The sequence below is a fragment of the Marmota marmota genome, unplaced genomic scaffold (genome assembly GCF_001458135.2).
Source record: "Marmota marmota marmota unplaced genomic scaffold, marMar, whole genome shotgun sequence".
NCBI classification, from domain to species: Eukaryota; Metazoa; Chordata; class Mammalia; order Rodentia; family Sciuridae; genus Marmota; species Marmota marmota.
In genome coordinates this window covers 58,437,015-58,448,746 of record NW_026000174.1, presented here as the reverse complement: position 1 = coordinate 58,448,746, position 11,732 = coordinate 58,437,015, and the positions used below count along the sequence as shown (strand labels likewise).

Below are 11,732 nucleotides of genomic sequence, written 5' to 3'. Positions count from 1 at the left end.
TATATATATATATATACTTTTTTTGCATCAGTAAGAATTGGGATACTTATGCACCAAAGTGGAATACTTCCTGAGTAGTGCCAAAAGTAAAGTTACATGGGCCAGGTGCACTGGTGCATACCTGTAATCACAGAAAATCAGGTGGCTGAGGCAAGATAATCTCAAGCTTGAGCCTGCATCTGTGGCTTAGCAAAATCTTGTCTCAAAATTAAAAATTGAAAAAAAACGACTGAGGTCTCAACTCAGTTGTAAAGGATCACTGTGTAAAATCACCAATACCAAAAATTATATGGAAAAGAAAAAAAAAAGGCTTACATGAATGCAGGTCTCATTCTCATCCTAATAACTTGCCATGATAGCACATGATGCAACACAACACTACTGTCTTTAAAAACTGACTTTCTTTTGTGCATATATTTTCCTCCTTTGATGTCATGGTCCCAAGATATCTTGCATAATTATTTTTTGTCTTCCTGCTTTTTTTCGTGATACTGATAATTGAATCCAGGTTTTTATGCATCCTAGGATTGTCCCCTACTCTGAGCCACATCACCAGTCCTCATCTCTTTCTTTACTTCACTTCAACAGCCACTCTTAAATCTATTTCTATTTTATGAAATATCTATGAGTACAAATGGTCAAGGATGTATTGGAAACTACTTTCAGGAATATGTAAAGTCCACACCGCTGAACTGCATAACCTCACATCTGCTTTTAAACCAATCTAAAGTTTTAGAATTATGAAATCTCTGAGCTGACATTGAGGAAAGGAGCATTAATCAACAGAACAAGAAAAGTCCACCCATCCACTACCAAAATCTCAAATAAGTTGTCTTTCTGTTTGTTTGCACATCTGAACATCATTCCATCCTGTAGCTTTGGCTGTGATAGAGCACAGAATGCATGAACATGTTAGCTCCTGTCCTGGAAATACAACATTTCTACTTTATCAACCTATAAGCATCCTCCACATTGGTGTATGTTATTCTTGAAAATATATATGCATGTATCTCTTACCATTTTATGCTTTATATTGAATTTGGAATTTTGCATAAAGTTCATAAGGGAAACCATTCTGATATGACTGTGGTGATAAAGGTGAAGTTTATAGATGAGATGCTTGTGGTAGTTGTTTATTTTCTGAATTTTGGTAAAGCAGGAATCACAAAATGAAACTGGCACCAAGCTTTCCCAGAAGTCCATATAAATGAGATTTATGCTTCACATTCTCAGCAAAGTGTTGAGTAGTTAAATGTAATCTAACTATATTTTATAACAATTGGAATTAGTTAAATACAGATACTATGCTTTTTCTTGTTAACATACAGGATTATTAGAAGGTATTAACTATTCACTTAAGAAACATTGAAATGTTGGCTGTATCCAGATACAATTATTAGAGGAATCATTAGCTATGTATTTTATATTTAAATTCATTGAGATAACAGTTTGATGTTATTTTTGAAGAAATGGATATTCCACAATACTAGTTACCTGAACAAGAAAGGATATTTGTTTACAAGTTGAAATTAGCCTCAGTAATGCAATTAGTTTTGTTTTTAAATATTGACTATTCTCTTGGTAAGATAATAATTAAAGTTGATTGTCAATAAACAGTAAAAAACATCAATCAACATGAACACAGAGTTTGCATCTTAAATAACTTAAAAATAATACCTTGGGATTTAATATCATGTGGCCTATCAATGATTAATTTATGTAAGTTGTGGAACCATTCAAATAAAGAATGTAATAATTAGTCCTCCTATTCACTGAGATAATATGGTAGATAGGACAAGGGCCTCCAGAGATGTCCACATTCTAATCCCTGGAACATCTGCATATATTGCATCACAAGGCAAAGGGACCTTGCACAGGTGATTAAGGTTTTACATCCTGAGAAAGAGACATTATTCAGGTTTGGCAAATCTAATCACAAGAGCTCTTAAAAAAGAAAGAGAAGGAAAGATGGGATGTGTTCAAAGAACACATCTCCTGGCGGGACGCAGTGGGACATGCCTGTAATCCCCATTGCTCCAGAGGCTGAAACAGGAGAATCATGAGTTCAAAGCTGCCTTAGCAATGGGGAGGTGCTAAGCAGCTCAGTGGGACTTTGTCTCTTAGTGCAATACAAAATAAGACTGGGGATGTGGCATAGTGGTCGAATGTCTCCAAGTTCAATATGAGACACACACACACATACACACACACACACACAAAAAAGACTCTTAAGGTGGGAGATCTTATCCAGTCATCGGATAGAGCCCCACTGAGAAAGAGAGGACTCTGTCAGCCTGATTGTTTTCAAACTAGAGCATCAGCTTTTCTTTAGTGTTTAGGTTGGAACTGAGACACAAGCTTCTCAGGGGTCTCAAGTCTGCTAAACTTTCAACAGAACTTCCATATCTGTTCTTTAGGTTCTGAGGTCTTTGTATTAATATCAGAATAAAATCATTTGTTCTTCTTATTCTCAAATTAACCAACACACCATGCAAAAGTTAGGATTTACTAGATTTATAATAACATAGACAATGTCCTATAAAAATGCAAGCAATTATTATTAATACACATGAATACCGAAATTTAGTGTATTTATATATGTATACAAATAACCTGATTCTTGCGTTCTGACAATCAGTGTGTTGATAAGACCTTTCCATGATTTGCTCATGCTGGATACTTCGATTCACAATTACATTTCATTATTTTGCATGTATTCCAATTCCTTGGTAAATTCCTTCACTTAAATTCCACAATTAAATCTTCTTATCATTATTTATCTATTTCATATCATTTTCTTAAAATACTATTTTAGTTATTTTAAAGTCCTTGATTGTCATCCCCAATGAATGAATGTGTTTATTTTTACTGTCTTGTTTATTGATCAGAAGGACTCACCCATTTCCATATGATGAATTTGTTTATTTTATGTAATATAGCTTTTTATATATAACTCTCTGATCTGAGTTTGTTTCACAGTGTGGGCCAATTTGTCTAGCATGCATAAGGACAAATTGAGATCTTAGTTGTAAAGGATCACTGTGTAAATTCACCAATACCCTTTATTATATGGAAAAGAAAAAAGCTTACATGCATGCAGGTCTCATTCTCATCCTAAAAACTTGCCATGATAGCACATGATGTAACACAACACTACTGTCTTTAAAAACTGACTTTCTTTTGTGCATATATTTTCCTCCTTTGATTTCATGGTCCCAAGATATCTTGCATAATTATTCTTTTTGTCTTCCAACATTTTTTTTTTTTTTGCCTGAGGTGAATCCCCATCAATATGCACAAGTAAAGAGAAATTGAAGCTCTCTGTAAGTTCATACACCTAGTGGAAACATCAATAAATAGTCTTATGCTGTGAAAATAAGGAAGCTTATAAAAATATTGGAGCTGCATAAATGAAAACTCACACTTAAATCTCATTGTTTTAGTGGAACTAAATAGAGTGTATTTTGTCATATTATACATACATGGAGTATATGATGGTTATACAAGATGTGGAGTTAAATTGGTCATGCATTCACAAATGAACACAGGAAATTTATGTCTGATTCATTCTCCTATTTCCTATTCTCGTTCCCTCTCTCTTCCCTTCATCCCTTTGTCTAATTCTATTAAATTCTATAGACCCCCTCCTTATTGTGTGTTAGCATCCACATAACATATAGAAGATTCAGCTTTGGTCTGAGGGACTGTATTATTTCACTTATCATGATAGTCTCCATTTCCATCCATTTACCTACAGATGCCATAATATCATTCTTCTTTATGAGTAATATTCCATGTGTGTGTGCCTGTGTGTGTATATATGTTGATATATATGTGATATATGTGTGTGTGTCTCATTTTCCTTATCCATTCATCTGCTGAATGGCACCTAGTTGTGTTCCATTGCTTAGCTATTGTAAATTCAGCTGCTATAAGTATTGATGTGTTTAGGTCACTGTGGTATGGAGATTTTAAGTCCTATTGAGAAGTGCGATAACTGGGTCAAATGTTGGTTCAATTCCTAGTTTCCTGAAGAATTTCCATACTGCTTTTCATAGTGGTTGCACCAATTTGCTGTCCCACCAACAATATATGAGTGAACGTTTTTCTCTATGTGTTCGCCAAAATTTATTGTTACTTGTATTCGTGATAATTGACATTCTGAGTTCCTCTGTATTACTCATGGCTCAAGTAATGTAGAGGTCAAAGAATATGTTGTGCTTACTCATCTTGAGTAAGAAAATTTACTCTTTGCTGATACATGTGTCTGTGATTAAGAGACATAGTTTACAAAATTAAAAAATATTGCATTGGATTTCAATTTTTATTCCCTCTACTTATGAGTTTATATTGAACCAGGAAAAAAAATGGCTTGTGTGTTGGCTTTCTGGACTATTCTGATTGTGTATGGAACTGTATTCTTGCAACCAGTCTATAGATCAGTAGGAATTGGGATGTTTTTTTTTTTCAATACACACTTTATGTTTCTCATTCCTCAGTTATCTTTGTTGGATTTCTTTGTCATATTTTCCTTTCTATAAAGAAAGTTTGGTATATCTTAAACATTGTTTTTCTAGTATAATTTGCCATCAAAGTTGTTATACCTTTTAACAGTTATCTTTGAAAACATTTTATACTCAGTTCTAAGTAACACAAACCTCTCCCAATAGTGACAACAGAGAGCCAATATTGTTGGCATACACAGCTTGGTAAATGTCCTGATCAATGTAGCTGAGAATAGATAATAGGTTTAGTCACATTCTAAAATTTACTGATTTTGAATGCTCTTATGGATGTCAGTTTAATTTTCTGAAACACTTCACAATTTGCAATGGACCATAGATAATTTGCAAGATTTCGAAAACATGAGTGCAGTTGACAATTTTGTCCATCTTTATCATATTCTGGTTTTTCACTAATCCATTGAGGAAATGTGGATAACTGAATATTGACAATAGTATGAGTGGTTTTAATTGAACAAAGGCTATTTTTGTAAAACTTCATTTGAAAGAATTAAGTTTTCACACACAGAAATATAAACAAAAAATCAATCTAAAAATTTAGCTTTATGGAAAAAAAAGAATAAAAACAAACAATAGATTTAAATGTAAAATCTAAACAGTGTAGAACTACTAGAACTAAACACAGAAGTAGGTCGTTAAGACTTGGAATAGGCAAGAATTCTAAAGTACATTAGCAAAAGCATAATCCGTAAAAACAACATTTTAAAAATAGACTGCTTTAAAATTGAAATAGTTTTCTCTTGTATCACCATTGTTAAGATCATAAAAATGAATACTGGGAAAACATTTTCAAATCACTTACCTTACAAAGGAAACATTGGAAAATATGCAAAGAATGGCCAAAAAAATAACAGCTTGAAAAGGAATAAACAAATGCATAAAAGTGTTAAATATTTAACATACTTGTGATATATAGAAGATAATATTCACATAAATGATGTCCACTATCATTAACCATAATTAAAATTAAAATTAAGACCCTTAATAAATATTGTTATAAATGTGTTCTAATAGGTAAATTTAATATAAAATAAATTTTAAGGTAACAAAATTCAAAATTTGTGACTACTACCTATGACTAGAGGTAATTCAGTGCATAAGAATGATCTTTTTAAACCAAGTGTATCCCTCTATGAGTCTTTAAATGTGTATAAATCTATTACTGTTTGCCATAGCTATATCAAATGTTACTCTCTGTTGTGTTTTGTGATTATGCATCTAAATAGGTTTGTTTCTCTGGGTATTACAGATTCCTGATCAATCTTATTACACTCATTACATTAGAGAAGCCGACATTAACCTGAGCTGGTCCTTTACTGTGAACTTCATGTACTCACTGCTTGGAATTTTATTTTTGATGATAGAGGTCAGATTCTGATCATAGAGTTCTTACTGGTCACTTGGGAGTTCATTTTGAAATTAGATTTTGTAGCTTCTCTTCCAGGTATCTATGATGAAATGTTACATAGGAGTTTTGTAAGAAAATTCTGCATGCCTTTTTCCAGTTTATACAGCTGAAAGGAACAGAGAAGACATTCTCTTGAAAACTTTACCCCATGTCTCCCCATCTCTAAATTAGGGCATGATGTTGCTTACCTGACCAAGGTAGATATGATGAAGAAGACCCATGTTCAAGATAACATAGGGGTTTGGCTAGGTTCATAACTCTGTCATTATAATTTTCAATGACAGAAAAATTTTCCAGCTCAACACATTACGTAGGTTGTATCTTTTTAAAGATATTTAAATTTATATGTTAAGCAAAGTGTTTATAGCCCTCTAGTGTTTTTATGTTTTTAAGCTCAGCTTTCTTAATTTAAAAAACAAGAGTGGGGGCAGGGAGGGGAGACTTTATGAAAAAATATATGGCCATGTAGAATTTTGGTTGTACCAGAATCCTTGATTGGCAACAGAATGGTCTAATTCAATTAGAGGTCTCCTTGGGAAAGAAGTTGATCCCTAGAGCAGAAAATATTTACTACATAAAGAACATTATTAGTTCTGCCAATGGACTACATTTGAGAAAACAGTGGGCCTATTTTTCAAATAAAATAAATTACTGACATAAGAAAGCAACTTCTCTTTCATTTTGCTCTTACTTCTTAATCAGTCAATAAAGGTAAGCATTATATTTGACCATAATCCAAATAGGTAAAAATCAATACTGATGTCTAACACAAATTTATTGTATACATTTCCGTATATTTAACTTTTAAATGTAGAAAGTTTTGAAAATGTGTTCTTTATTTGAAAACACTGATTCACATGGATGTTGTACTTAGTTGTAACATCAAAGGATATAAAAATGTAATGTGATTCTTAAACTAATGAGCCCATATCTTAATGACTATCATCATTTTCTGTATCATCATCATTTTATATGCAAACATTTAAGATGTTACTATGTGTTAAGAATGTATTTTGTATGCAATGAATCTAGGGATATTATGTTATAAAACAGAATTTTATACTATTAACCAACAAGTAGGTAAAAAGTATTATTGAAATGGCTTTGCATTTTATCCTGGAATTATCAAATGATGATATCATTATCATTATTATTATTTGATTGCTATTTTTATCATTGTTCCTATATCACTCTCTAGGCTGAATTTTAAATGAATAAGTGAATGAAATATCATTAATATGCAGGACAGTATAGTAAAACATTTCCTGAATAGTCTCAAACTGAATCATCTTTGAAATATTATTAAAGACAGACTACAGATTATTTTAAAAACTCAATTACAGTTGTTTTCTATATGGGAGTGCACCTATTTCTTTTTGTTTCCTTCAATTTGGTTGTAAGTAATGCACGTAATTGAACATTCAGATTTTTTCATTCATATACACCTATGTCATGCTGAAATCAGAGCAAATGTGTCTCCTCAAATATCTATCAGTTCTTTATGGTGAAAACCTCCAAATTATTTTATTTCACTTGAATTAGCAATACAATTTTGTTATCTATAGTCTCACTCCTTTCAATGGCATACCAAACCTCCCAGTGCAAATAACTAGGATTCATACACATTAAGCAACTCACTGATCCCTCCAGTGTCCAGTCCCTCCAGTTCATTAACTTCCATCATTCTAGTCTTTGTTTGATGAGATCAACTTAGAGCATCTTTGCAGTGATCAAAATAAAAATACAAGAGGCTTGCTGAGGATGTGGCTCAGTGGTAGAGTGCTTGCATATCAGATATAAAACCTCAGCTTTATTTGATAGCAATACAAAATAAATAAACAAACTAAATAAATAATAGACTTATGCAATTGTGGAAGATAGTATTTTTTTATATTTATACACATATACATATACATTCATACATATATATGCATTCATACATATATATATATATATATATATAGTATAGGCTTTAAATAATTACTTTCATATAAAAGATGGTAAAGTTAATGTATATTTAACTTTCCTTCTTGAATTCACAGAAAATCCTTTGGATACTCAAGTTTTCTCACTGCATTGCTACTTTCACACTTCCCTCTAAACATCTTTGAAGTTGAAATCTGGTAACTGTCCACAGTTAATGGGTCTCTGCATATGATTAGAGTTGTGTCTCCCCTTTGCAGTGAATTAGTCTCTTTTAGCATTTGAATGACTTAACCCAGGAGGTAGATGGGAAAAAAATGCTACTTTTGCAAAAGTAAATGAAACTACAAAAATGCCTACTCACCCTCGCTCCCAACTTTATCACACAGAACAAATGAACCATGACATACATGTAAGACATGCTCAATCCATAGCTGAAGGTCTGCATTTTGTCTGGGAACCAGTCTTACACCTTTGGGATTGGTCCAATGAAGCAGTCAGTGTGACATACATGCAATTTGTTCAGAAGGTAAGCAAATAAAATTTTCTGAAGCAATTATGCAATCCAATGCACATAAAATCTGTAGACAATCTTAAGAAATTTATAATCTAGGACCAGAGATAAAGTCAGAACATAGGAAATGCAAATAATCACATTCCAATATAATTTTACACATCAATGCACTCCCACACACAAGGGAATTGACTTAATGAAACAAACAAGGTCAACAACATACAGCACAGAGAGCACTGAGTGATTTAAGATGACCTCAGAGATGAGTTGATATTACTGCTTTTTTTTACACAATAAATAAGTAAAGTAAGTGTGCACATTTTAGTCAGAATTACTTTCTGGACATGGGTGTACATGTGTATACTTCTCCCTGTTGAGCTTTCCAGACAATAAAGACATATAGATTTCTTTTTTTTTCAAAACTACAAAATCTGAATAAAGTGTATAATTACCCTTGTATATACTTTAAATTGAAATACAAACACATGATCCAGTAAGAAATAATTTTCAAAAATTTATAATGCGCAGTTTATTATTATTTCTTCATAATAAAAATATATAAAAATTGAATTTTTTCATTTATCAGAACAATGCCAAAGGTTACACAAAATATTTATTAAAAATTAAATAAACTTTGAATTGCTAATAAAGGAAAATAGATCTGAGACCTTTTCTCCTCAGAAAGACAAGGCAACTGAAAAATGAAATCATGGCTGTATTTAATACAATTTTTACCAGGAGTGCATTTATGTAAAATAAAAAAAAAATATGTTAAGCTATAATCTTAGAACCCCTAAAAGTTTTTGTTCAAAAGTAAACACAGAAATCAGTAGGTTTGCCATCACTGCATTATACATGAGAACACAAAAGCCCAAGAAGCAAAATGATTTGTACTTCTGGTTCACTCTTTCCCACAGATGAAGTATGAAGAGATACAAGCTGAAGAAAATGTCTCCACAGTGGCTCAGTTTGTTCTGCTGGGATTTTCTGAACTTCCAAACCTCCAAGGCTTTCTATCTGGAGTGTTCTCCATCATTTACATGGTTATCCTCATTGGGAACAGTCTCATAGTCATAATAACCAGGCTGGACCCTGCACTGCACAAATCCATGTATTTTTTCCTGGCACATTTTTCTATACTGGAAATCTGCTATGTTTCAGTCACTCTCCCGAGGTATCTGGTCAGTCTTTGGACTTGGGATAGTAGCATCTCCCTACTGAGCTGTGCCACCCAAATGTGCCTCTTCCTTGCAGTGGGAACTGCAGAATGTTTCCTCCTGGCCGTGATGGCCTATGACCGCTACGTGGCCATCTGCAACCCTCTGCACTATCCTGTAGTCATGACCCCAAAGAAGTGCCATCAACTGTCCATTGGCTCCTGGCTCGGGGGAATGCCAGTCCAGATAGGGCAAACATGCCGAATATTCTCTCTGCATTTCTGTCATACTAACCAAATCAACCACTTCTTTTGTGACATACCCCCAATTCTCAAGCTAGCCTGTGGGGACACCTCTATACAGGAGATATCTATCTATGTAGTAGTGATGTTGGTTGCTGCGGTCCCTTTTCTGTTGATACTAGCCTCTTATAGCAAGATCATTTCCACCATTCTGAGGTTGCCAACAGCCCAAGGACGCACTAAGGCATTCTCCACTTGCTCCTCCCACCTGCTGGTTGTAGTTTTATTTTTTGGAACAGCTTCGATTACCTACTTCAGGCCCAAATCCAATCATTCTGCAGGAACTGACAAACTGCTCTCTCTTTTCTATACTATAGTGACTCCCACATTCAATCCTGTGATATACACCCTCAGGAACCAGGACGTGATTGCTGCATTCAAAAGACTCTTGCTTAAAACATAGTGTTCAGAGTTTACTAGAGGTTGTTTTACCATATATCACAGTTATCAGAGAAATATTTCAACTCTCTGCATTCTCCTTTTGGAGGGTAATGTTTTTCAAGCTTATGATGTAATTTGTTATATTTAAATTTTATCCTGGAATCTATTTTGTTCACCTTATTTTTGTAGGGAACTTTATCTGTCATTGTGATCACACCTAAAGAAAATAATTTCTCATGAATAAAATGTTAATGTGTACCACATTTGCCCTAAAAATATATTAGCAGAATTTAAAATTTAAGATCTTATGCATTGAATTTAATGGAAATTTACTAAATTTAATGAAATTTACCTAAATGTCTATACCTGTATAGACTGAAATTCTTCTTTATTATATTGCAGGTAGGACACAGTTAGCAAAGGTATTTGTATAATGGATGTTTATTCAGGAAATACTAAACTGATTAAGTGGATAAGTGAATGTTACTTTGGCCTACCACAGTGTTCTAGCAAAATCTATACTTTTTTTGTTATCAGTAGGAATTAAGATAACTATGCACGAACGTGGAATACTTCCTGAATAATACCAAAATAAAAGATGCATGGGCCAGGTAGAGTGGTGCATAGCTGTAATCCCAGAAAATCAGGTGGCTGAATCAAGGAAATCTCAAGCTAGAACCTGCCTGTGTATTTGGCAAGATCCTCAGCAAGTTAGCAAGACCTTGACACAGAATAAAAATAAATAAATAGAAACGATTGTTGGGGATCTTAGCAAAGTTGTAAAACATCCCTGTGTTCAATCACTGATACAAAAAATTATAAGGAAAATATAGAAAAAAGAGTCTTACATGCATGCAGGTCTTACCTTCTCCTCCAAACAACTTGCCATGAGAGCACAAGAAACAATACAACACCACTATCTCTCAAAACTGATTTTCTTTTGCTCCATATGTTTTCCTGCTTTGATGTCATGGTCCCACAATACCTTTCATAATTATTTTTTCATCCCCCAACCTTTATTTATTTATTTGTGGTGCTGGGGATTGAACTCAGGATCTTATGCATACCAGGACTGTCCTCTATCCTGAGCCACATTCTCAGCCCTTATCTGTTTCTGTACTATACTCCATCAGTCAGGCCTAAAACTTTTCCTATTTTATGCTGTCTCTATAAGTGCAGATGTGCAAGGAAGTTTTGGAAGCTATTTTCAGTAACATGTAAAGTCCTCATAGCTGCACTGCAATTCCTCACCTTTGCTTTAATGCTTTGAATTCACTCTAAACTCATTAAAATCATTAAATCTTTGAGCTGACACTGAAGAAAGGAGCATTAATCTAGACAACCAGAAATGCCCACCCATTCACTGTTACACTCTAAAATAAGTTGTCTTTCTGTTTGTTTGTTTTGTGCATCTGAGCATCACTCTGTCTGTTGCTTTAAATGTGATACTCTTACAATGCATGAACATGCTAGCTCCTGTCCTGGAAATATTACATTTCTACTTTATCAATCTATATGCATCTT

The 11,732-nt window shown here is 33.5% G+C and overlaps 1 protein-coding gene across 1 annotated transcript; it reads left to right on the top strand.

The window, feature by feature from the left end:
- Window positions 1-9,279: 9,279 nt before the first annotated feature.
- On the top strand, window positions 9,280-10,230 carry LOC107135307 (olfactory receptor 10AG1-like). Its single transcript, XM_015477196.1, has one exon. The coding sequence runs from the start codon at window positions 9,286-9,288 to the stop codon at window positions 10,228-10,230; it is 945 nt and encodes a 314-aa protein (XP_015332682.1). The 5' UTR covers window positions 9,280-9,285.
- The last annotated feature ends 1,502 nt before the right edge of the window (window positions 10,231-11,732 follow it).

Coding starts and splice junctions, on each gene's coding strand:
- LOC107135307 (XM_015477196.1), top strand. CDS start 9,286: ATGAAGTATGAAGAGATACAAGCTGAAGAAAATGTCTCCACAGTGGCT.